The sequence below is a fragment of the Mercenaria mercenaria genome, chromosome 6 (assembly GCF_021730395.1).
Source record: "Mercenaria mercenaria strain notata chromosome 6, MADL_Memer_1, whole genome shotgun sequence".
NCBI classification, from domain to species: Eukaryota; Metazoa; Mollusca; class Bivalvia; order Venerida; family Veneridae; genus Mercenaria; species Mercenaria mercenaria.
The window spans coordinates 17,561,985-17,588,564 of NC_069366.1; the positions used below are offsets into that span (position 1 = coordinate 17,561,985).

Below are 26,580 nucleotides of genomic sequence, written 5' to 3' on the forward strand. Positions count from 1 at the left end.
GTGTACACAACGTCTCATGAAGGTGAACATTTGTACCAAATTATTTTAGAATAGAATTCCTTAATGCATAAAGAAGTTATGGCACGGACACGGAAATTGGACCTTTTTTTACCTTTGATCTCTTAAGTGTGACACTGACTTTAAAGTGAAAAGAAAAAGAAGAGCACAGGCATTAACTACATAATGCCTATGTGTGTGCGAAGTTTAAGAGAGGTAGGTGTTTAATAGTATTCAATTAACTGCAGGACCAAATTTATGAGGACACTCATATAAACATACTGGGCAGAAAGACTGCATGGTGACTCCCCCTCCTACAAACTGTTTTTGGGTTATAACCTTAAATAAATATTGTAGGAGCAAGGGAAAAGCCGTTATTTTATACATAAGTCAGTTGCTTACAGGCATACAGTCTTTTTCACGAAAGTCGCAAACATTTGTACAGTACTGCAAGCAAACATGAATACAGTCAGGACATCACGCCGAATCCTCTTTCACTGACGATTATAAACAAATTGGAGGTTTTAGCAATGATTTTATTTAATTTTACCAAACTAGAATTGTTTCTTTATCCATGAAACAATGGGATTTATGTGTAGATCATTCATCAAGCAAGAAAATATGTACTTTTGACGCCGACAATGTACAATTTCTGGACAAAATCAGTGATCAATCGAGGTTTTTTTTTTGCTATAATTTTACCTGTAATCAGACTAACACATTATTATAAAGAAACAAATTATGTCTAGCTTCCAGTATATATATATAAATATACACACCAACAAAGCAGATTAATCACTTTAAAATAGGTTTTCCCAACTTTAAGCGGTCAGAGTATAGTTTTGATCGGTCGCAAGAGGAACAGGGGGAGTACAGTCGTTTATAGGGTGTGTGTCTCATTCTTCACATGTGTGAATTATGTATTAGGCTGGGACAGTATCTAAGTTAAAAGAGTAAATTGGAATTGAAAACAAAATCAAATTGAATTAATAGATTTTATTTTGATTTTACCTTTTAACATACCTATCAGTTTTAAGATTTATAAAAAACAAAACCCCACATCTTTCTTGTTACATGCGATGTGAAATTTCATGCATTCATGATCGCAACTCCAACATACTTACTGATGCTACTTGTTCCATGCTGATTAAAGTTTATGACTGATAAAACAAAAATTACATTAAATAAGCGGAATCGCTTAAAACAATACCAGATATATACAAAAATAGAAATAATACAACGATTTAATTGATGGTCTCTGTTACCACACAGTCTTGCGTAAAATATGTGTCACCCTTTTTTGTAATGACTAACACTATTATATGCTATACAATTTACAGAAAAACACAAACTTTGCGGAACATACATACATACATACATATAATAATGCTGATTATGTTGCACAAAACTCAATGAGCATGTTAGACTACAAGCGTTTGTAGATCACCATCAAAGGCGTCTTTAAAAAATAATTATGTTTCTCGAATTGCTGTTCGGTAAGTATACAAGTGTTAGGTATATATACACATTTTTTGAGCGTCGAAACGATGCAGATCTGTAGTTACACACAACTGATATCTCTGTAGGCACCAGACACAGCACCAATCATAAAGCGAAGAAGATAGAAGTTGTTGTTAATATATGTATATACAAGCAAGATTTAGTGACCAGTAAACCTTCAGGCTTTATTCGAAATAGGAATACAACCGCCAGTTACATATCAATAAGGGAAGAAATTCAAATATAATTTTTAATTAACACACTTCAGCCCAAGATGAATTAGTTTGTATACAGATTTGACAAGCTGTATCAGTCTGTGTGGAAAACTGGCGGTCTTTGAATCATTGGACTACTTTGTTCATATTTGTAGTTCGTTTAAAAGTTTCAACTTTCCCAGGGGACAATAGTGAGGTTGTTTTGTACCCGCCAAATCGATATTACCCTTCTCTAGCGTTTGGCTGCAAACCTTATAAAAGATGGTATCACTCTTGATTTTGTTTCTTGTTGGAGCGGACGCAGTGATCCAATTGTGACCCTGTCTGATTAAGAAACTAGGGGTCTCGAGTTCAACCCCCTACAACTCCAACTCCTCCGACTAAAATTTACTAACACGTGGATAAGAGTCCCGTGTAAGGGTGCTTGACACCTGTCACGCTAATGAACCAGGTAAGCCTTTGGAATTAGAGCGTCTTCTGTATCTTGAACTATAGTTCCACTACCATTACTGACAATCTTTTGAGGAGCCGCCCTTATTGATTACATGTCAACTATAAATAAGCTTTCATGCAAACAAACGATTTTGTTTCATTCTGTGATTTGTGCGTTGTTATGTGACAGAGTCTGTATATTCCGTATATGTTAGATTGTGTTTTTCGTAGTCCTTTTTTCTTACTTTTATAGTCTCGTAAAGAGGTATGTAATAATGCACCGGCTAGATAAGATGAACAATAACGATCAGGTTAAGTGGCCACAAAGACGCTGAAATTACAAGCCAGTAATTTTGAAATGGCAATATACATTAAAATTAAATAACTATACATATATCTTACAAATATACATAAATAATTGATAAACATCCTTCCAATATAAAGATAAGTATGTAAACACCACTGAATTCCAAAATAATTCAAACCATTCGTATAAAACAAAGGGAAATGTTCACACTGTCATTTATGGAAGTGTAGGGTCATCGCCCGTGTTATTCTTGTTGCACGAGGTAAGGACCATTGTAAGTTCTTCCTTGTTAATCTTCCCGTCATGGTTGAGGTCACATTTGTCCAAGAGGATTTTCTGACAGACTAACAGATCATCGGCATCGTAATCCTGAAATCATTTATATAACTGAGCCGCGCCATGAGAAAACCAACATAGTGGGTTTGCGACCAGCATGGATCCAGACCAGCCTGCGCATCCGCGCAGTCTGGTCAGGCTCCATGCTGTTCACTTTTAAAGCCTATTGGAATTGAAGAAACCGTTAGCGAACAGCATGGATCCTGACCAGACTGCGCGGATGGCACGGCTCATATAATGTAAGGAAAAGTGGTCAAAATAAACTAGAAAATGGCAAAGCTTAAAGATAATAGTGATGTGACCTGCCAACGAGTGGCGAACACACATTCTTCGACCTAAAACGAGTTCACATTCTTCGAATTGATACATGTATTCAATCAAATGGCATTACCCGTCGATACACTATTATTATATAAAAGAACTAAACTCTTGGCACAGAGAACGGTACTTAACTATGACACATTTAACAGGAAAATACATGACACAACAATTGCGGTACAGTTTTCGTACAGTCGGTTAATGTCTGACTCTCGTATGCGGTGCGGGACGCCATTAGATCTTGCAATCACGTATTAACTACTTGATTAAAATGAGACACGCAATGGCTCTAAACTTTAAATATATGTTACATTGGTGCAGTGAAATACAGGGACTCTTTTCCGATTGGACGGTAGTGTGACGATATTCACAAACAAAACATAATTCTTTCAAAACCGGCAAAAAAATCGAAAGGAACATTTAATTATATTTGAAGTCTGTTTCTTCAACAGTGAAGACCAGAAATGGATCGACACGAATAAGTGTCTCCAGATTTGATATATTTATACTTCTACTGGGAAAAAACAAGGATAAATATCTAACAGGGCAGGGAAAACGTTAACCCAGCACGCGGACGCGCACATGACCAACATACACCCACTCTCAGACAAAGCAAATACACCCACATACATAACACACTAGGACAAAACGAACAAATAAAAGAAAACAGTGGGGCTCTGCCTTGGATCGGTCAGTGGCAAAACCATCACTCGGAAGCTAATGGTTTATGGTGCATCTAACCTCACTCTTACCCCCACCATGTTCCAAAGTCATAGGCCAGCGTAAATAAAGTTTATCCCCGCCAGGTGTCTTTAAATTACTATTATATTTTAAAACCAAATCTGAATTACGATAGTAAAATTGAGCAAATTATTTACGTAATTTGTAATAACGGTAGCCCTGTTGAAGAAGCTAACTTGTAATATAGGCGAATTACGGTTAGTTTTGGCTGTTCTATCTACAGGTTGTATAGATTGTCTGTTTGACATTTATAATGATTTTCTTTTACTCCTCCTATTGGTGTGGCGAACTGCGATAAAACAAATTATAGATTTGACAGAACCCACATGTTTTTATACAAGTTAATAACTCCTATTCGTTTTTCAGAATATCGTGCTTTAAAACTACGCGTTTATATAAAATGTGTCGCAAGAAAATAAATTTACGTCAAAAAGCGTCAAATTATTTAAGAAAAGAAGATATCGCTTGTATTTTATTCTTAAGCGTATGGAATACTTTCACAAGGGTTAAAGTTGAATACAGTTTGTACCACAGAGTTCTACTAATACAAATATGAATTCAAATAAACAAACATGTTAAGACCATTCCACATAATATACACCGAACCGAAACCGAAAAACTAGTAGAATGAACATCAATGGTTCATCTTGCATGAAACACACTGAAACGGAACCGAGTTGTAAATTGAAATCGAACCAAAAAAAAATGCACGGAAAATCCTAGTTTGATAACCGAACTCGGTCCGAAAGGTGAAAAATGTCACATTTTCCCACAAATTGGTTGATGTACATATTTTCCCCCGGAGAATCAGATCAAAAGTCAGCGTATATGTGAACGCACTAGCCGATTCCGAAACGAAGCAGGGACGGCATTATTAAGGTTGTCTGCACAATTTGTATGATGTATTGTGTTTAGTACAATGGTACCAATGAACTTTGGTATCATTTACTTACATCTTCGACGAGTTCCATTAAGTCTTTCAGAAACCCATGTAGTTCTTCGTTTTCAATGTAACCATTTCTATCCTGAAAGAAAATTCATCTAAATAAGCCATATGAACTAAGATCGGTAAAGATGACAATGCAGCAATATTGTTTCTAACCCTAATTCTTGATGCTCGATACTTGTATACAAAAGTGTTAAATTATCAAAATATGAAGCTTAATATGGTTTTATGTGGGTTTCGTTTTGAGGAGGCTGCGTATTTGGAACAGGTTTTTTTATTTTTTGGACACCATGGTACACATGTATGCCTTTTTCAATTCGGTTCTGAAATTTATATTATTTTATATGGCTATAATTTATAATCATGCATTGTTTTTCACATTTCATTCTGTGATATAAACTCGTTGTTTTTGTAAACAAATTAATGAGAGTCCCATTCCAGGTGTTATTGGCATAATGGGTCATTCATTATAAATAGGGAATTTATCTATACATTTTATTGACTGATGCTATTTGTTCGTGGCAAGCGTTTTGAAAAGCCAATTTGTGACTATGTAATATACGTAAGAAAGCGACAACCTACCACATCATATAAATTGAAGACCCTGTCTATGTCATCTGTTGACAATCTGCTGCAACCCTAAAAAAAATGATGTATAAACATTCAGTAAATTACTGTAAACTATAATTAACGTTGTGATATATTTTTAACTTAAAATCGTTTAATAGTTATCCGTGTCTACTAATAGATTTAGGATTAAAATATAGAACATTATGTTTTAAAATGATAAGCAATAACCTTGCTAAAAGCCTGACAAAAATAGCAAAGGTGAGGGTTTCTATGCCTCTAAACCCATCAAACTGTGATTTATAGAATAACTTTAAATGGTTTAATATTTTGACATTTTGTTACTATAGGAATATATTACAAATTAGACAATGATTTTAAACAGAGAAACATACGTTTTATTTTGTTTTTATATTCTCATTATAATTATCTGGTTTATTGCTGTGTAACACTAACAACTTTAAAACGATTGTAATTTGTGTCAACTAACAGATTTAGAATTAAAATATAAAACACTACAAACTGGGAAGCTATTACTTTTCTACAGAAATAGCAAACATGAGGTTTTTGTATAGCAACTGATGCAGGTCTCCAAAACCATAAACCTGTCGATATGCCATTATAGCATACATACGTTTCTTACTCCACACTTTTGGTTTTTGTAATTTATGTCATTTTCATTGAGGTATTATAATTTGAAAATAGAACATATTTAATGTGGAAATTCAATGTTAAAGAAATATATCAAAGAAAGCGATCGGAATTAAATCCATTGATCCAGTTATAATAAATATAATACTTAAATAATAGACACATGATGCTGTGTGGCACTTAAAGTCAACTGCAAGATTAAACATATTTGCAACAAACAAGTGAACACCAATCTCAGCGTTCAAGATATATGCAAAGTGTTCCTTGGTAAGCGTTTTTTTTCACACGAATTTTACTGTTGTTTTGTGAAATCACGATATCTGACAAATGAGATAGAAACAAAGTGTGAAGTAAGAAAACTTAGGTATAAATAAATGTATTTCCCTGTCCCATGCAAGCTAATCAAATCTCTATCTCGGCAAACATAAATCTAGCTAGGTCCTAGAAATTTCTTCTATTGGAAATGACTGGAACCACCTTTAAACGGTCGGTTATTGATAATCCCACACAAATATACGCTAATTATTGTATATGTAAGACCAAAACCATAACTAAAAATGTCAACAGTGTGCCTATACGCAGGACAAGGCGAGAGCCAAAAGTCTCAAACATAATAAAGATCACATAATATAGATAGCTGTTTACTTTAAATTGCAAAGTGTTTCGTGACGAACCATGCACCAAATCCTATTTCAAATTTATGCTTTTCTTCTAATGGTTTGTTTGTAAAGAACTTATCTTAAACCGGCTAAGAAAATGTCTACCGTCTTGCATTATCAGTAAACAATCCACCGAAGCACTTAATCTTTACAAACACGAAGCAAGCAATAAATGATACCAGAAACCTGAGTTGATTTGGAAATGGCTATTAGGGTTGATTCTACAGAGTGATAAATATGTTTTATTGATTATAACGTTTTGTTGAAACTTACCTCATACCAACCACCTTTTTTTCTCTGAATATTTGATAAAATATTATGTACCAGCATAAAGCTTTCATATAGATGAATAAATGATTATTCTATTTCATGTGTTTTATTGGCTCTCTTTGATATACTATATTCAGTGAATTGACGAACATAAGCAATATATGAGCCGTGCCATGAGAAAACCAACATAGTGGGTTTGCGACCAGCATGGATCCAGACCAGCCTGCGCATCCGCGCAGTCTGGTCAGGATCCATGCTGTTCGCTTTTAAAGCCTACTGCAATTAGAGAAACCGTTAGCGAACAGCATGGATCCTGACCAGACTGCGCGGATGCGCAGGCTGGTCTGGATCCATGCTGGTCGCAAAGCCACTATGTTGGTTTTCTCATGGCACGACTCATATCGTTTCGCATTTTCTGTTAATAATTTTAATAAACTACAACGAAAACGTAAATACTGTTATAACAACATAGAGCTATTTTACTTTTCCAAAGATCTAAATGAAAAGACAAACATTGGTCAACTACATTTGAATGACATGAAATAAAAAAGAAAAAGAAAACGTGTTTGTATTATCTTTTTCTCATGAACAATATATTTCACGTTTTGCATACGATGCATATGTCAAAGCGTTTCCACTCTAACACTGAAACAAACACGGATATAATATGTAGGACACCGGAAGAGCATTCCGAGGCCGCAAGTTCGAATCTCGGTGTAACTGCACGTTTGTCTCGTTCTGTGACAATCATACATATTTATGAATGTCATTTTCTGCACTATATTGAGAAGTAAATGATGATTCAGCGTTAGTAATACTAGACACAGTTTCTCACACATACAAGATTTCAGTACGACAGTTTGAAATACAGCATAGATAAAGCAAACCTGTTTTATAGTGTTAATTTCAAATTCTTTCGCCAACAATATAATATTTATTTTTATATTGTTTTTTTTTAAAGTTATAAACCTTAATATGACCTGCTATACAAAAAAAAGCATTGAGGTTTAAATGAAAACGGTTTAAGCTTACAAAATTCAGTAAAAGCGTTAAACGTCAAGGAATGAAAAAGTCAGTTTCATTAATTTTCGTGACACAAAACTTAATGTATATACACAATATTGAGACCTGATTACATTCTGTACCATGGCAAATATGGCATAACTAATTCTATTTAGATTTAAATCCAAATGTATTTTTGAACACCTATTCATGACGTGTCGTTCACCTTAAAGTCTGACTATATCCGAGGTCTCTCCCTCACCGTTCCCTAAATTGCAGGAGAAAAATGACACTTTGTGGAATTTGAATAGCCGCATTGTGCATTGTGCATAAGTGACGGCATTATATATGTTCAATCGGGTGCTGTCCGTCGGAAGTCGCGGAAATATACCTGTTTATAACTGTCCTTGGTAAGATTTAGTTGGGTGTCATGAAAATTATTTGGGAGGAAGATTCTTGCCTGGGATGAAACTTAATAACATTTGATTGAAAAACTGAAGAATCACAAGGTTGTATTAAACTGTTTCTTTCACGTTAAAAGAACTTGAATATTTCTAAAACTTAAGCTGACAGCGTTTGTTGTTCAGAAGCTGTGTCACAAAAGAGGAAAGTAAAAGGTTGTCTACTATACCGTATACGACGAGAAGAAGAGGGATAATGAAAGCATTTTTTACCGAACCAACCTTGAAAATCGGCCGACAAAGGAAATTTTCTTTCACCGGAAGCAATCTACAAACAGAGGAGAAATATATTACAGCACCACAAGTCAATATTGCAATCTAAAGGATGTTTGTGTATTGGTTAAATCATGTCAGTGCTGGCTTTTCAGACTTTTTCGTACTCAACCGTGACAGAACTTCAAATAGTCCAAAACAATTTAATTTGACTAAACACGTTTAGACTGAAATAATCATAGGACATATATTATTTTGGATATATTACTTTTAAATATAACCTTATTTAAAATGTACTAAAGTAATCCTTGCTTTAGTTGTTTAACAACATAAGGAAGGCTACAAATTCAACGAGTCCTACAAACTTTTACCGCGGGACAGCTATATACTTGTAAACAGGAAATAGCTGTCTTACTTACCTAGGTGTGTGCATCATTTACATGGCAAATTTGCGGTATAGCCGTGATAATATTTGGGTCAAACTAACTAAATACCAATCTCGCAGTTTTTACAAGAAATGATATAATTCAGACTAGAGTCAATGTCATTATTTTAACCTTTTGGTGGACACATAGGCTACAATGAATCTTGTCTTAGTGTAAGTGAATATAAAACGATGTAACAGAAGACACTTTTTTGCACATATCAACCGCGCCATGAGAAAACCAACATAGTGCGTTTGCGACCAGCATGGATCCTATACCAGCCTGCGAATCCGCGCAGTCTGGTCAGGATCCATGCTGTTCGCTAACAGTTTCTCTAATTGCAATAGGCTTTGAAAGCGAACAGCATGGATCCTGACCAGACTGCGCGGATGCACAGGCTGGTCTGGATCCATGCTGGTCGCAAACGCAGTATGTTGGTTTTCTCATGGCGCGGCTCATATATGAACATGGAAATATATTTTGAAGCCGGGTATTTACTAATATGACCTACGTTCTGACTCAGTTTGAATTTCTCAGAAAAAAGTAACTTGCTAATTGTTTAATGAGCGAGAACATTTTTTGTTTTGCATAAAACAAATAATTGTAAACTACAGGTTTTCACTTACTTTGCCATTTCACTGAGCTGAAGTTTCCCGTCTCGATTTCTGTCAAACAACTGGAGCTGTAAAAGTAGATTGTCAACAACATATTAATAAACGAACACTCGCAAGCTGAGCTTATTCACTCAATAAAACGCCTCCACTCTTCAGTATAAAAATAATATCAACCTACTGAACAAGGTATGAATTTTTGTCCTCTACATTCGGAGTAGGAGTCACGTGTTTTTTAACTATGTAAAAACTTAACTAGTTTATTAGTTTATACATTCATCAGGAGAAATACGTTACCTAAGTATTCAAAAAGTAATAAGTATTACGTTATTAATATCTAGTTGCTCTGTAAACACAGCACGGTACGATTGTTATGTAGATCTTCAAAGAGGTATCAACATGTTACTCCTATATTCTGTTATATTAAATTTATATGATTCTTGGTTATCCTGTCAGAGCTTTCAAATCCTTACGTAATATATCTAAGGCCTTTACAATATGGTATCAATTTCACATCTTTTCAAGTTTCAAGTTGGCATTGTTCAGCAAATGAGCCCCAGGAAAATAATAAATCAGTATTGTTTCTTTCTTTTTTTGTACGTTACAATGGTTGCCGACCCTATGTTTGCCCATTACATGTTTTCTAAGTTTCAGTTTATTTTTATTAAATCGATGTTAACTGATCTCCAAGTTGGTGTTTTATAATTAGTATTTCAGGACAAGAAAGAAATTGTTGCAAATTTGGTTTAGTAATGATTGTTGCTTAATGTTAATAAAGAAATATGTTGTCTTTGGCGATTATTACTTAACAAGCCAAAGTAATATTCATAACTATTACTATATCTGAAGAAGCTTTCGTGTGTACGGGCCCTCCGTAAGGTTTTTTAATTTACCCAACAAAAAAACTTTTCCCCTATTAAAAATATGTTGGAAAACAAATGGGGTTTTTAAATGGGGTCGTGAAATTTAGGGGTGTGCCGTAACCATGGAAAGGCTATAAAGCGGTAATCGCGGAACTAAACCTTTCTTTTTCATATTTCAAAAAAAATGGTATTGAAAATTATTTTTTCAAATTTTATTAATTATGAATACCCATTTTTGCAGTGATTTATTTCAAAAATCTTATAAAATTTTTTTTGCATCAGCACGTGCAATTTTAGTTATTAGCACGTGCTTTTCATTGTGCCCCTTTTAAAAAGAAAATGTTTCCTGACTTAATTACAATATGGGATTTTGGCTTGAAAATTTTTTATAATACGCATGCAATTAAAATTCTAAAATTTGATCGTCGGGTTTTAACACTTTTCATTATTAAGCAAAGGGTTCAGCCTTTTACGTTATTTATCCGCTTCCTTTTTCAATTTTCACATGGACAATGAAATTAGGGAAAACTCGTTTTAACCAGTTGGAAAATTTTTAAAATATTAATATGAAAAAAAAAGTTTATCTAATTAATTGTTGGAAAACATGGGAATAAATTATGTTTTTTTGTGACATTGTTACCTGTCAGTATTGTATAGATACGCTTAACATATAAAGTATGCATAAAATTGTTCTCACTTTCGTTGAAATTTTTACTATTACTGTAACGATTTCAAGTATTTTAGATTTCATACTTCAATCACTTTAATAATTAATGATATTACCGGACTTCTCTCCATAGTTTAGCGGTACAATAATGGGAGTAAACTAGGCCTAGAGTAAAGACTTCCAGTATGTGTAGATGTGCAGAACGGTTCTACCAAAGTGATGCTAAATAATTAAGTAATATTTATATGGAAACCTGGTGCGCCATGTTATTTGTCAATTGCTAAATACCAGATAACAATGCTAAATGCCAAACACCTTATGCAAAATGTTTTGAAAACGAAATGACATTTATTAATTACTATGGAAGGCTATGGAAAGCGGTTGTGCCATGCTAATTGCCAAATGCTAAATGACAAACAGTTATTGCAAAATGTTATTTGCCATATGCTTAATGTCAAATATTGCCTTTGAAATGGTAATTGTCAAACAACAAATGATAATTGTTAACTGCAAATACGAAACAATAAATGCCAAATGCGTATTGCTAAGTACCTATTCGGATAAAGAGCTGAATATATCAGTGTATAAATGCATCTTGAAAATAGTCATTGGCCTTTGTAACATACCTTTGTCGCTATTAAAAATATTTCTTAATATTTTAGAGTGAAACGTTTCGATTATGTCATCTCATAACCCTCAGAACATGTTATTGCTTCAAATCAGGCTGATAGAACTTCATATGTTTTCACCTGATTAAAAGTAACAGTCATTAGTGTAAAGGATGCAGATCATTAACTCACAAAGTTAAAGCATCTGACGAGTAGCATTTGTCATTTGGCAATAATTATAGGCATTTAGCACATAGGATATGGCATATGGCATTTAATATGTACTGAAGGCCGTTGTGCCATGAATGTAGCCAAATGTTATATGACAATATTTTAATGCAAAATGCCAATAACGTAATGCTAAACACCAAATACTTAATGCTAAATGCCAAACACTAAATGCAAAATGCCAAATACTTTATATACAATGCAACATACTTAATGCGATATGCCTATGGAAGGTCAATGCGCAATGGTAACTGCAAAAATTTTAATGCAAAATGAAAAATGCTATTTACGAACTGCTTAACTTCAAATATTGGCTTTCGAGCGGTAATTGTCAATGATAAATGCTTTTTTGTTAAAACAATAAATGTCACAATGCTCATTGCTAAGTTTCCATTGAAATAAAGAGCTGAATATATCAGTTATATAATCATTGCCCTACGTTACATAACTATGTCTCTGTTACATATCTTAGTCTATTATATAATAAACATTTTACAGCAAAATGTTTCGGTTCCATGTCCCTGTAACATCTGCGACGTTATTGGTTTAAATTAGATAGGCAGCAATTTTTTTTTAAATGAGTAAAAGTTACATTCATTAGTTGAAGAGATAAAGATCACAAAGATTGATAATTTGAGAATTACCACTTATCATTTGAAAAAAATAATTTGTTTTTATCTTCTTTTTCTCGTTCGCAACTACATTGTCAGACCAGTAGCCTTGATGAAATTTGTGGTTTGCCGCAGATCCTCAATGCCTCCATACAGTTTCTGGTGCATTGAGGTATCTATCGGCTAAGTCGCAGCTCGCTCATGGTCATGCTATTTTACATCTCCGAACTATATGCTCCGCAGCCTGATCTTCCTCGCAACATAAACAAGTTGGCGATGGTGCCAGTCTGTATTTCTTGTACATGTGAGCACTGAGCTTGTTGTGCCCCGAGCGAAGCCTGACCAACATCACTTGTTCAGACCGATCAAGGAGATGAAAAGCATCTTCCTCTATCCTTGATCTCGTTAGTGCCTTGATGATGGTGACTATCTTCTTGTAACTCAGAGGTTTTGTTGGTTGTTCTGACTTAGCTTCTAGCTTAGCCAGTTTGTCTACCTCTTCATTGCCTGCAAGTCCACAATGGATGTAATCCGCTGAAGTGAGTGCTACTTTACAGGTTATACTCAGGCTCTGCGCTCTCCTGGCTAGTGTGGAGCTTTATTGTTGATAAGAACTTCCATAACAGACAGTGCATATGTGAGAAAGACGACTGTGGAGCTTTCTTCTGCCGAGTCTTCAACCATTGAGACGGCCTTCATGAGTGCTTCAGTCTCTGCCTTGTAATTGCTGCAATGTTTACCTGTGGCTGCAATAGAGTTTTTATGACATTTAGCATTTTGTATACGGCATATAGTATTTTGTATTTAGCATTAAGTATGTGACATTAACATTAAGCTATTGACATTAAGCAATAACAACTTCTTATTTAGCATTTGGCAGTTAGCATAGCGCATCGGTCCCCACTAACTGCGCAGGGACAATGAGCCCCAGTGTTACGAAAAGAGAAGTTCGCCAAGCATTGAAGATGAATTGAGATGATCTGTTTTTTGCAATTCAAAATGTAGTTCCATGTTGTTGATGAGATCTTGTTTATGAGTCAGATAAGGATGTGACAGTTATAGCTTTGGCTTAGCTGTATTGCTTTTTGTATTGTGAAAAGATCTAGATCACTCACTGTGTATTTCGATGTCTACATGTATACGGGTTATCGCTAAATGACAAATTTCATGGGAGTATTTTCAGATGGTGATGATTTTCAGACAGATAATGTTTCTTTAAATATGAACCTAATATCTCTATATAAATATTTTTTTCATTTTTGGTGAGAAGACATGTTCTTTTAATGGCTTACATATGTGTTTCTCTGTCTTTTGAAATGCTGTAAGCACTAAAAATGAAGTCTCAAGGTTAATTGTTTATATGAAACAATTGAAGAATGTAACCTTGTACCATTTCGGTATTTTCACTCAAAGCAAATTGACTCTAATATAGTCTGCATATTAATAAGTACCGGAACAGTCGTATAAAATTGCAATAAAGAATAAATCCTAGCACTGAGACGTCTAGGATTTATTCAAGTCGTAGTGCCAGGGGTTGGGGAGATCCGGGGTTTGGCCATCCGCAGTTATTCATTAACACTTGAAATTCGTCCTTACACATAGTCCTTACTTACGTTCTGATTGCTTTTTAAAACGAGTTTATGGTATATGTATGTTTCTCAATGTTTAGAATGAAAGTCATCGTAGTAAAACGGTCATTTGGATTTCATTTTGTTTTTCATTTTGTCAGTAAACTGTAAAAAGTTTTGTGTATAAAATAACTAGAAATATGCGACTTATTGAAGCAACGGAGCTGGAATGAAAATGTATAAAGATAACATTTACTGACCATCCTTTTGCAATATGTCACTTAACATATGTATTTTCTACGTAACCGCATGCAGAGGATGCATATTGCTACTACAAATGTGCATGAAAGAAATACAGACATACTTTTTCAAAAACATCGTTTTTTCCTTTTATTTTTCCATCCGGTCTATATACAAAATATATAGTACTTGATAAACATACCAATGGTGATGATTTCCGGAAAGTGTATTGCTAATACGAGATTTCAACAGAAGTAAACAGTAAGTGACCCACCCAAAAAATAAGAAATACGCAAAAATTATTATTATTCCGCAAATTTCATCGTACATTCTTTCTACATGTACATCAGTATCACTTTGATAGAACCGCTCTACACACACTGGAAGCATTTACTCTAGGTCTCGTTTACTCCCATAATGGTTCCGCTGAATTATGAAGAGAAGTCCAGTAATATGATTAATTATTAAAACAATAGACGTATCAAATCTTAAGTATTTGAATTCGTAACAGTAATAGTAAAAATATTAATGAAAAAGAGAACATTTTATGCATGCATTATTAATATATTAAGCGTATCTATACAATACTGACAGCTAACAAAAAGGCAATGTCACAAACAATTTTCAAAATGTTTTCCAACAATTAAATTTAAAAAAACTTTGTGTTTTTCATATAATATCTATTAAATTTTCCAAGCCGATATTAAATGCATTATTAATTAACTTCATTGTCCATATGTATTGAAAAAGGACGCGAATTAATAGCCCATGTGGCATGCAATCCGCTGCATTAATATATAAAATGATATTAAACTGACGTATCAAAATTTTTAGAATTTTAACAGCATGCGTATTATACAATATTTTCAAGCCAAAAATCAACAATAGATGTAATTAAGATCAGAAAACATTTTCTGATTAATAAAAGGCACATTGTTGGTTTACAACTGAATGCACGTGCATATTACTAAAATTGCACGTGCTGATGACAGTTAAGAAATTCAATAAGATATTTTGAATATAATCACTGCAAACAATAGGTATTCATAACTTAATGGAAATTTGAAAAAATCAAGTTTCTAATACTATCACCTTTTGAAATATGACACAAGAAAGTTTTTTGAGTTTCCGCGATTACCAGCTTCAGTAGCCGTTTCCATGGTTATGGCACACCGCTATATTTCTACGACCGATCTTAAAAGTCAATTCTTATTTTACTTAATTGTTTTATCATAGTAAAAAAGTTTGGTATGATGGGTAAATTAAGTGGTGCATATATTTTGAAAAATTCCTCGTATACTAGTAATTTCAAAGTGTAATATAACGTTTCTTGGTTGCGTTCAATGCTTCCAAAGCATCTTTCCAGAGATTTTATTATTCATTGAAATTTTAATGCTGACAGGCGGGGTGTGTGTGTCGGGAGGGGTGGGGGCGACTTTAAACCTATCGTGATAAAAGTACGGTTTGTAGGCCAGAAAGATACAGTCACTGTTATCTGTTTTGGTTAGTTTACTTTGCCATTAGAACTAGATAGTACTGTATATCACTGAATTCACAAGTATTTTATGACCTTAATTGATTTTCACCGGGTTTGTTTTATTGTTGAACTGAAATTTACTGCCAGTAAAAAATTCTAGTTTTTCTTTCTTCATTTGTGTTAAAGATCCTTTAACTTTTTTTGAAAATAGAATGCACAACAGTGTTTTTCAACTTATACCGCTCCATTCTGGTTGGGGTCTGTGACTTTTCAGCTGTAGAAAAAGAACAGAAACTACACCAGTGCACTTATAACTAAAACTAAAAACAAACAAAATGTATATTGTCAGATAATGCAGTAATCTACAGTAGTTAGAAATATTATAATCTATCTTATCTAATCAAAAATATTTACAGTCATAATTCATACACTGACTAAAACTTAATTACGTGCAATTTGATTAAACCAATAAATTCACTTGCCATACAAAGGACTCGACATTATTGTATTTCCTTAATTACTGAGAGGCGGAATTATTTAAATGTGTAGTATTACTCTTGGAGGCCATTATACAATTAGAAAGCATAGCTTTTCATCTGAGGAATAAATTGTGATCTAGAGAGAAAATTCTTTAACAGACTGTGTAAAGTGTGTTGAGACCCAAATATTAGCTAATAGTCTTAAGCAAACGAATTTTATTGTTTGAATCTTATGTACAAAAACTTACTGCCTAGAACTCTGTATAATTGAATGACAGTAAGTTTCCATTGATTTCACTGGTTTATTTATGATCTTCCAATTTTGCACAAATAAGATAAGTTACTGACCATTACTAACAGTCTTGAACGTGGTCTTAAAGAGACAATGCGAGAGAAAACCAACATGATAATGAAGGCAATTGAGTAAGACAACCTTTCGTTGGTGTACGACCCTCGAGCAATTTATATATTCGAGACAATTTTGCTTCTAATTATACCCAGTTGCAAAATTCTTTACGCCATGAAATCGAATTACAAAAATGGATGACTGGAAAATTCATTGACATGATAATGTCTGCAGGGAAAATTGCTTTCTTTCCTAAAGACAGAAAACGGTTGTTTATGGGGGTTTTACAAGATTACATGAAACTGGTTTAGATCAAAAACGTATTAAGATTCTCGTCCTGTATGTAATTGCTGTGAAGTCTTTGGCAGAAGTGTCACCTTGTTCATAACATACTGTGTTCTGGTAGAAGCATCGCTTCCTGTCTTATATTGGTCATAAGCGAAGCGCACAATCACAACGGCGAAGTGCGAGATCATAATTGCAAAGCACAAGATCATGATCATGGCGAAGTGCATCATTTCGCAGTTTCGCCATCCTGATCTCGCACTTCGCCTCGCGGTCTCGTGCTTTGCGTTTCACAGTTGTAATCGTTTGCTTGCTCTAGTGATATGCAAAGCGTGAGATCACGATGGCGAAACTCAAAATTGCAGAACTTTTCGTAATTTCGCAATTCACCGTTATGATCTCGTGCTTCTCGTCGCCTTCTTGTGATGGCTAATCGTAAGATCGCGTTAGCGAATGCTTTGCACTTCACTACCGTGAGCTCTTACTTCGTGAATCGTCTTTGTATGATTGCGAAGCGCGAAATCTCGGTGGTGAAAATGCGAAATCACGATGGCAAAGTATGTTTACAATGGCGAAGCGCAAAGTATAGCAAAATTCTCATAATTCGCGCATCGGCATTGTACTCTCACGCTTCGCTATCCTGATTTTGCACTTCGCCATTGTGATCTCATTCTTTGTGCTCCGCTCCTCTGTCATAGGTAAGAGATATAGCACTTCATTGTCGCGATTTCGCGTATCGCGTTCGCGATGACCAAGTGCACAGCGCACAATCACGCTGGCAAAGCGATGAATCGCGATTTTTTCAAAATTGTAAATTCAAGCTTCGCGCATGGCCAACATTACAGAGGAGGCAAACATAATTAGACATATAGTTTTTGATATACCATGTTTTCCATCTATGACCTACATCATAGGCATCAGAAAACCCTTAAGCAATACTTAGTACTTGAAACCTATTTAACTATCAATTATAGCAGGTAATAGAAACGGATCCTTAATAGAATATGACATAAAAAATCCCTGTGTTCCTTCCAAACTAGTACTATGGAGAACGAAAAGAGTAACTGTGTTCAGAAAGATCAAAGTAAACTTTATATACTTAGTGCATTCGCCTTTTTAGTAACGATATATTAGAAAATAATATCTATTATTCTTAAAAATAAAAAAAATAAAAACACAATTTATTCTTTACTCGCATTTCAAAGAACATCCAAACAGTTTTAACAAAAATTGGTACAGATCTGTCAGATAAGAGCAAAAGAATCCACGCAACGTAATCTATCAAATGAACGATAACTAGAAAATCCGACCCGATAATGTCTGTGGTGTAAATTATTTCTCCTTATGAAGACATCTCAAAACAATGTCTTCATGCTGAAACGTAGTTATAAATCAAGAGTGTTTCGGAAGTTAACAATTTTTTTTTTAAACATTTCTACTTAATTTTTGAACTGCCTTTGTATCTAAAACCATTGATGCGCCCTCCAATTAGTATAAAAGTTTCTTAAGAAACTAGTATATACGTAATAGCCTTGCTTGTTGCACGCTTAAAATCGAATGAAATTTTCTGAAAGGAGAAGGAATTTAAAATAATGTGTCATATTCATAACACATAGCTTGAGTATGTGCTTTGAAGCTACTGAAAGATAGCCAGTAGTGACTCTTGTCACCTAACCTGAAAATAAAATATTTTTGTGAGCTTCAAAAAGAAACTATTTTTGTATTTGAATTTTAGAAACAATGTCATTATGGTTTAGTTATACCAATACTGCTGGAACAGGACGGCTGTGTGAATAGTTTCGTAAAAAGGGCTTTCGCTGATTTTCTAAAACGCCAAGGTTTGTAATAAAATTTATATTTTCGAGATACCCCTTTTATTTCACAGGGATTTTCCTATTGTCTAAAGAATACAAGTAAGACAAGATAAAATGAACATTTAAAACTCAAACAGTTCATAGTTTTACTTAAGGAGACCGGTAAAATGATATATGTATTAGTGTTGATAATATTCAGTGTTATTCTTTTTCCAACGACAGCTATATATATTTATTCCCTTATACGATTCCTTTACTGACATGCATTTTAAAGTATAAATTAGTTCTACATCCAGATGTGATAATGAGGCACGGTGAGAGTGTACCTCTATAAAACTACACTTCATATTATTTTATAATGACATGAACTTCGTTAAGTCAGGTCAATCAAGACATACGGTTTAATAGCGCAGACAATTTATGAGATTTAACATATCCTTGTGTCAGCACAGATACTTTCTGGGTTTTACATACTATTGTGTTAGCTCAGATCAGAGATTTTACAAATCACGTTTTAAGCAAAGATAATATCTGGCTTTTAAAACCATTATGTCAACATAAGTAATGTCTGGGTTTTGCGTACTATTATGTCAACACAGATAACTTCTGGGTTTTTAAAGACCATAGATATTTAGTTATTTGGACCATTTGATTTGTCTTACGTTTTACAAAAACTGAATCAGAGGAGTTAACATACAGCTGTGTCAGTATAGATAACGTCTCGGTGTTTCAAATTATTGTTGTAATGCAATGTCAACATAGATAATTGTGTTAGCATAGTTAGTATACCGCTCTGTCAGCACAAAAATGTTTGGGTTTCATCAGATCACTTTGTCAGAATAGTTTCTGTTTAGGTTTTCGTAACATTACGTCAGCAGAGATAATGTCTGGCTATTACATACCACTGTGTCAGCATCAAACATACGTACCGTTGTATCTGCAATGCTAATGTCTGGGCTTTACACACCATTGTGTCAGCACAGAAAATGGCTCAGTTTGTCAGCATAATCATCTGGGCTTTATATCAACTGTATCAGCTCAGATACTGATACGGATTTTGCATCACACTGTATCAGCATAGTCAGCATACCATTGTGTCAGTAAAGCGTCTACACATATGTTGAACATACCATTAGTCATCAATGTTGGTTACAGCATACCATAAGTAATGTCTGAGCTTTTCAATATTTCAGCATAGATACATAGTCATACATGGTCAGCAAGATAATGTATGGTTTTACATACATTGTTCACATAGTAATGTATAGGTTTTATACATGTTCAGCATAGTAAAAGTTACATACCATTGTGTCAGCATAGATAATGTAAGGTTTACATACCATTGTGTGTCAAGCATCCAGGTATATGTATAGGTTTTACATACCATTGTGTCACATAGATAATGTATAGGTTTTACATACCATTGTGTCAGCATAGATAATGTATAGGTTTTACATACCATTGTATCAGCATAGATAACATAGTTACATACCATTGTGTCAGCATAGATAATGTATAGGTTTTACATACCATTGTGTCAGCATAGATAATGTATAGGTTTTACATACCATTGTGTCAGCATAGATAAGTATAGTTTACATACCATTGTGTCAGCATAGATAATGTAAGGTTTACATACCATTGTGTCAGCATAGATAATGTATAGGTTTTACATACATTGTTCAGCATAGATAATATAGTTACATACCATGTGTCAGCATAGATAATGATAGTTACATACCATTGTGTCAGCATAGATAATGTATAGGTTTTACATACCATTGTGTCAGCATAGATAATGTATAGGTTTTACATACATACCATGTGTCAGCATAGATAAAGTTGGGTTAAATTTAATTACATACATTGTGTCAGCATAATAATGTAAGGACTAATTTCATGTCATGTTAATACCAGTGTATGTAGTTTGTAACATACCATTGTGTCAGATAAGAATTTAGGTTTTACATACATTGGTCAGCATAGATAATGTATAGGTTTTACATACCATTGTGTCAGCATAGATAACATAGTTACATACCATTGTGTCAGCATAGATAATGTATAGGTTTTACATACCATTGTGTCAGCATAGATAATGTATAGGTTTTACATACCATTGTATCAGCATAGATAACATAGTTACATACCATTGTGTCAGCATAGATAATGTATAGGTTTTACATACCATTGTGTCAGCATAGATAATGTATAGGTTTTACATACCATTGTATCAGCATAGATAACATAGTTACATACCATTGTGTCAGCATAGATAATGAGCTGTTCCTCTGACACCTCGGAATCTTTCTTAGAACGCTTAAGGAGGTCATGCAAGAAATTCTGCAGAAAAACAAAACAACAAGAAAACGTGAGAATTAGAATTATCCATTACAGTAGCAGATGTATTAAATTTGATTCAACGATTACTTTATCTTATAACTGGATGTTTCAACGTTTAGCAATGGTGAGTACTTGTATGTGAAATTTGATGCAAAACAGAAGTTACACTTTTTTGCACTTCTTTCAGATTTAATTTTAAAGAATTTGCTGATATATAATGTCTATGCTTTATTGCTGCTATGAAAGGTTATATCATCGTAAAATTCGATAAAAGTAGAAAAAAATATTCACAAAAACACCTTCATAGTCTTAATGTGGAGTTCAGAGAATATTTATATATTGTAAAGTTCAACTATTTTAAGCAGCCACAACGCTTATTTATTCAAAGATGTTGTATTTTTCTCCTGAAACAGCAACATACCATCGTATATATCCATTTATTTGAAACTAAACCAATTTACACATTATATATAGCAATTATAATTCAGTTGTTAATACCATCTAGAATTATTAGAATGTAAGGTCAGCAATATCCTATCATCATTAAAGAAATATCACAAATTATACAAGTACAATGGCCTTTTCTGGTCATGTAAATCAAATGTAATGTGATAGATATTTGTTAGGGTATAATATAATTATTTTAATGAATGGTAAAAAGATTTATGATTTGCTCGAGGTTTTTAAGTACATAACTGAACCGATTAATATTCTTTCAGTTTTCAAACTAGAGTTATCACTCCGACGATTAATACTCCCAGAGGACACATTGATCCATGGAAAGTAAGATGTTGCGAAAAAGACCTTTGACCTTCAATTGTGACCTTGGCCTTGAACCAAGTGACCTGGGTTGTAAGTCGTCTTAATGAGGTTAACATCCGATGCTAGTTTTTAGAAATTCATTCAAAAAGAAATGGAATGAACACATAATTTTTCGTAATTGATCATTGGTTGGTAAGTCTGACCTTGACCTCTGGCCTAATAAGCTCGCTCGGTTGTGCAATCTGCATATTGGTATCACATTTACAAACATCTTCCAAGCAGTGAAGAAGATATGGAGCAGACGCATAGTTATCTGAGCTGTGCAGTCTGCACGTTGTCGTGGTGAGATAAACAACTTCTGCTAGCTTTAAGAAAATCTTTCATGTTATTGAAACAATATGGAGCTGGCACGAAGTTAAGCTATTTGACCATTAATCACTAAGTGAGGCCTTGAACCTGAATTTAGTAACCAGGGTTCTGCACTCTGCACGTCTTTCTGGTGAGGTTAATAATTCATGCTAGCTTTATGAAAATCTTTCAGGTATTTTTTTTTTTATAATTTTTTATAAAGATATTCCCAGCGGTTTAGAACATATGGAGTTGACACGGAGGACGGAAGGACGGACGGTTATACTTCCGAGCAAACGAATGATACCTTAGGTGGTAGGAGGTGTGGCCTAGGACAATAGAAATCATTTGTATTCATTAAATAACCACTTAAGTCGTTTATCTCTTAAGTGGTCATTCTATTGTTTTCAAACAATGAAATGACCACCTAATACCAAATTGTATGGGTGTGCGGACAGATGGACTGACGGGCGGTTTAACCAAATGACTGACATGCGTCTATACAATATAGATTCATATAGTTTGTATCTGGGGATATATTGAGTAGGAATAAACTGGCGTATATAGCGTGTGTAAAGGCAAAAGATCTCAATTCGTGCAATATACATAACCAATATATAAAACCATCATATATTTCATCCAAGTACAAATTACTCGAACAGCAATGCATATAAATATATACTGCAGTTAATTTTTTGTACCTGTGTCGGATACATTTTGCATATTTTAAAATTCTGACACAAAGGTGGCTGTTGGAACAGCAAACATCCTACATTTTGTAACATCTCGTCTCAAAGCCCGGTAATAGCCGCGCACCTCATTATTAACGAGATGTCATGGTTAAACTTATGCAACCAACCGCGCGCAACGACTTCGGGAAGGCCCCAACTTTTGGGTCAACACAAATAAAAGGAATCGAAACATTCTCTATGTATAAATCCAAAATTAAGAAATTTTTAACTTCAAATGTTTGCGATACATTATGCAATAAACAAACTAGACAGAAAACCAGCAATTTCCAGTATGGTCTCAACGCTTAATTTTCTGAACTTTTATGCAAAATTAACTAATAATTGACTGTTATATTTCCATCTTTTCAGATAGTCACTTTCAGAGTACTCACTTTTTGTATGGATTTTTGAGAGAATTTATTTTTCGTCTAAAATGTGTGATTTAGTCCCTTTAAAAGGAAGTGACGGTGTAACGCCATTTATCCGGAGAACCTAGAATAAGCCTAATAACCGTTATACGTTTAGTATAAATGAGCCACACAATGAGAAAACCAACATAGTGCATTTGCGACCAGCATGGATCCAGACCAGCCTGCGCATCTGTGTAGTCTGGTCAGGATCCATGCTGTTCGCTTTCAAACCCTCCGTTAGCGAACAGCATGGATCTTGACCAGACTACGCGGATGCGCAGGCTGGTCTGGACCCATGCTGGTCGCAAATGCACTATGTTGGTTTTCTCATGGTGCGGCTCAAATAATATTTGACCTGTGAACAAGTTAGCAAACAGACCTTAACATTTCTTTGGTCATATGATTGAAATATATAAATCTCAAGCTATCCAAAAATTGCATTATAATCTGCAATGCGGAATTTTGCATATGTAAAAATGTTACAAAAGTGCAATTTTTAATTGGATACATTTCTGCTTTGAAAAAACTGGTGTAATAGAATTTCACGTTGTAGAACAATTTGTTTCAAACGTGCATATCTTCCTTAATATGAAATGTTTTGATCTTACCTTCAGTTCATCTGCTTCGATATATCCGCTGTGGTCACTGTCATACGCTCGCCATATCTATCAAAGAAAAAGAAAAGTAGCAACGTTTCAGAGTATGACACACACTTTTCTAGGACAATACAAATACAAGGGGTGTTTTTTCTCATCCCTAGTCCAGTGTTTTGCCACCACTGAATGTTCCAAAAACAGTGCTCCTAATGTGTTTCTTTACTTTTTGTTTTGTTCTTAATGACCTTGTCTATATACTCATTAGTTAATGTTTGTCTTAACTCTCGGGCCGTAAAATCCAGCTAACTTTTCCTAAATCTAAAATCTGTTAACTCGTTCTTGTCATTAATATCCTTCAATCTTCGTCGTTAAAACATAATTATAACAGCGCTTTTAAAAGCAAATGATATTTTTTCTTAAGTCTTAATTTAAGACTTGAATTTTCCATTATGTCAGTAAGGAAGAAGCAGTATGTACCGATTTTATTTCTTAACAGAAAAAAGTCCCACATGCAGTTTTTGTTAAATATAGGCACGATAATCGGACCCAGGATGAAAATAAATATGGCTAAACAGACAGAAATCTATTGCCGCCACGTTCAAGCATACCTGGAGTTTTAGCTACCTGGCGATTTCAAAGCAACGACCCTCATTGCCAAATGGATCTATCTTGAAGGAATGGAGCCGGACTATTGCGGCTGATCTCATAACTTAATGTATACTAAAATGACGTTAGACTGTTTGCAATGTTTATCTTGCAATAACATGTCAAATGAACCCAGTATTCGAAGCCTCACACCTCCCGTTCCAGCCTTATCGCTGCTATATATAATCTAAAAGCAACTCCTACTTCTCTATACGTCAATTTTTCATCTCATCCCAGGTCCGATAGTCATGTCTGTAAGCAGACATTATCATGTTGTTAACGGACGCTTTTAAAAGTTTCTAAAACAAGGATAAACAAAAAATACGCATTCCAGAAGAATAAATCTAATACGAAATGCCTCCCCCACCCCACTCCCCTCCCTTGATGCATTCAGTAATTGCACAAGGAACAGAAATTATTTGGTCACTGTACACAAAAGTTCTACTGATATGGGTCAATGTGACCTTGACCTTTGACCTACTGACCTCAAAATCAAAAGGGGTCATACATATGCTGGTCTAAATCAACCTCCCTATTAAGTTTCGTGATCCTAGGCCCAAGCTTTCTCATGTTATCGTCCGGAAATGGTTTAATTGTTCCGGCCTTTACCCTACTGACCTCAAAATCAATAGGGGTCCTCTGCTGGTCATGACCATTCTCCCTATCAACTTTCATGATCCTAGGCTGAAGCGTCAGGAAACCATTTAACTGTTCCGGGTCACTGTGACATTGACCTTTGACCTACTGACCTCAAAATCAACAGGGGTCATCTGCTGGTCATGATTAACCTCCATGTCAATTTTTATTTTCCTAGGCCAAAGCGGCCTTGAGTTATCATCCGGAAACTATTTAACTGTTCCTGGTCACTGTGTCATTGACCTTTGACATACTGAACTCAAAATCAATAGGGGTCATTTGCTTGTTATGTCCAACCTCCCTATCAAATTTCATGATCCTAGGCCCAAGATTTCTTGAGTTATCATGCGAAAAAAACCGTTTAACTGTTTCGGGTCACTGTGACATTGACCTTTGGTCTACTGAACTCAAAATCAAAAGGAGTCATTTGCTGGTCATGACCAACCTCCTTATCAAATTTCTTGATCCTAGGCCTAAGCATTCTTGAGTTATCATCCGGAAACCATTTAACAGTTCTGGGTCACTGTGACCTTGACCTTTGAATTACTGATCTCAAAATCAATAGAGGTCATCTGCTGGTAATGATCAACCTCCTTATCAACTTTCATGATCCTTGGACCATCCATTCTTGAGTTATTATCCAGAAACCGTTTAAATGTTCCGGGTCACTGTAACCTTAACCTTTGGCCTACTGATCTTAAAATCAACAAGGTTCATTTCCTGGTTATGACCAACCTCCCTATCAACTTTCATGATCATAGGTCCTAGCGTTCTTGAGTTATCATCCGGAAACGGACTGGTCTACATACCGACCAACCGACATCTGCAAAACAATATACCCCTTCATCGAAGGGAGGGGGTTGGGGGTGGGGGGTGGGGGGGGGGGAAGGGGCATAATAACAGCAAAGCCATGAAACACGTAAATATCCACATTCATCCCTTTGAACAGAAAGACGATTTATAACTATGTGTGATTATATGAACTTGTCCTGTCATTGACCATTAAGCCTTTTCAATGCAAACAACTGGTTCTCACTTGTTTTCCTCGGTATTTAAGCTTGGATGTAATTTCGAAGCCAAAACAGTCTGGATATTAGAATCGCATGTCTCAGTTTACATTTTAATAACATATCTGAACAAGTCTGTTACAAAGCAAATTCCTTCTAGAAATGACACTTTCGCCGTCGATATTAAATTTGTTGGAAACTAATAAGATACTTTCAAATTAAAACTGGAGTTATCAATAAACGACAAAACAGTTCTTAAAAGTAT

General features: G+C 34.7%; 1 protein-coding gene across 4 annotated transcripts in view; it reads right to left on the reverse strand.

The window, feature by feature from the left end:
- Window positions 1-978: 978 nt before the first annotated feature.
- The window catches only part of LOC123549531 (calbindin-32-like), a 100,711-nt gene continuing 75,109 nt past the window's right edge, over window positions 979-26,580 (reverse strand). Inside the window, exons 5-12 of one of the 4 annotated variants that reach the window (XM_045337691.2) lie at window positions 24,040-24,096; window positions 21,097-21,180; window positions 9,667-9,722; window positions 8,616-8,670; window positions 6,943-6,966; window positions 5,375-5,431; window positions 4,800-4,871; window positions 979-2,820 (exon numbers count right to left, since the gene is read on the reverse strand). In XM_045337691.2, the coding sequence (XP_045193626.2) occupies window positions 2,668-2,820; window positions 4,800-4,871; window positions 5,375-5,431; window positions 6,943-6,966; window positions 8,616-8,670; window positions 9,667-9,722; window positions 21,097-21,180; window positions 24,040-24,096 (558 nt within the window). In that variant the 3' untranslated portion in view covers window positions 979-2,667. The remainder of the gene's footprint in view (window positions 2,821-4,799; window positions 4,872-5,374; window positions 5,432-6,942; window positions 6,967-8,615; window positions 8,671-9,666; window positions 9,723-21,096; window positions 21,181-24,039; window positions 24,097-26,580) is intronic. The other 3 variants (XM_045337692.2, XM_045337694.2, XM_045337693.2) reach the window with 3 other exon arrangements.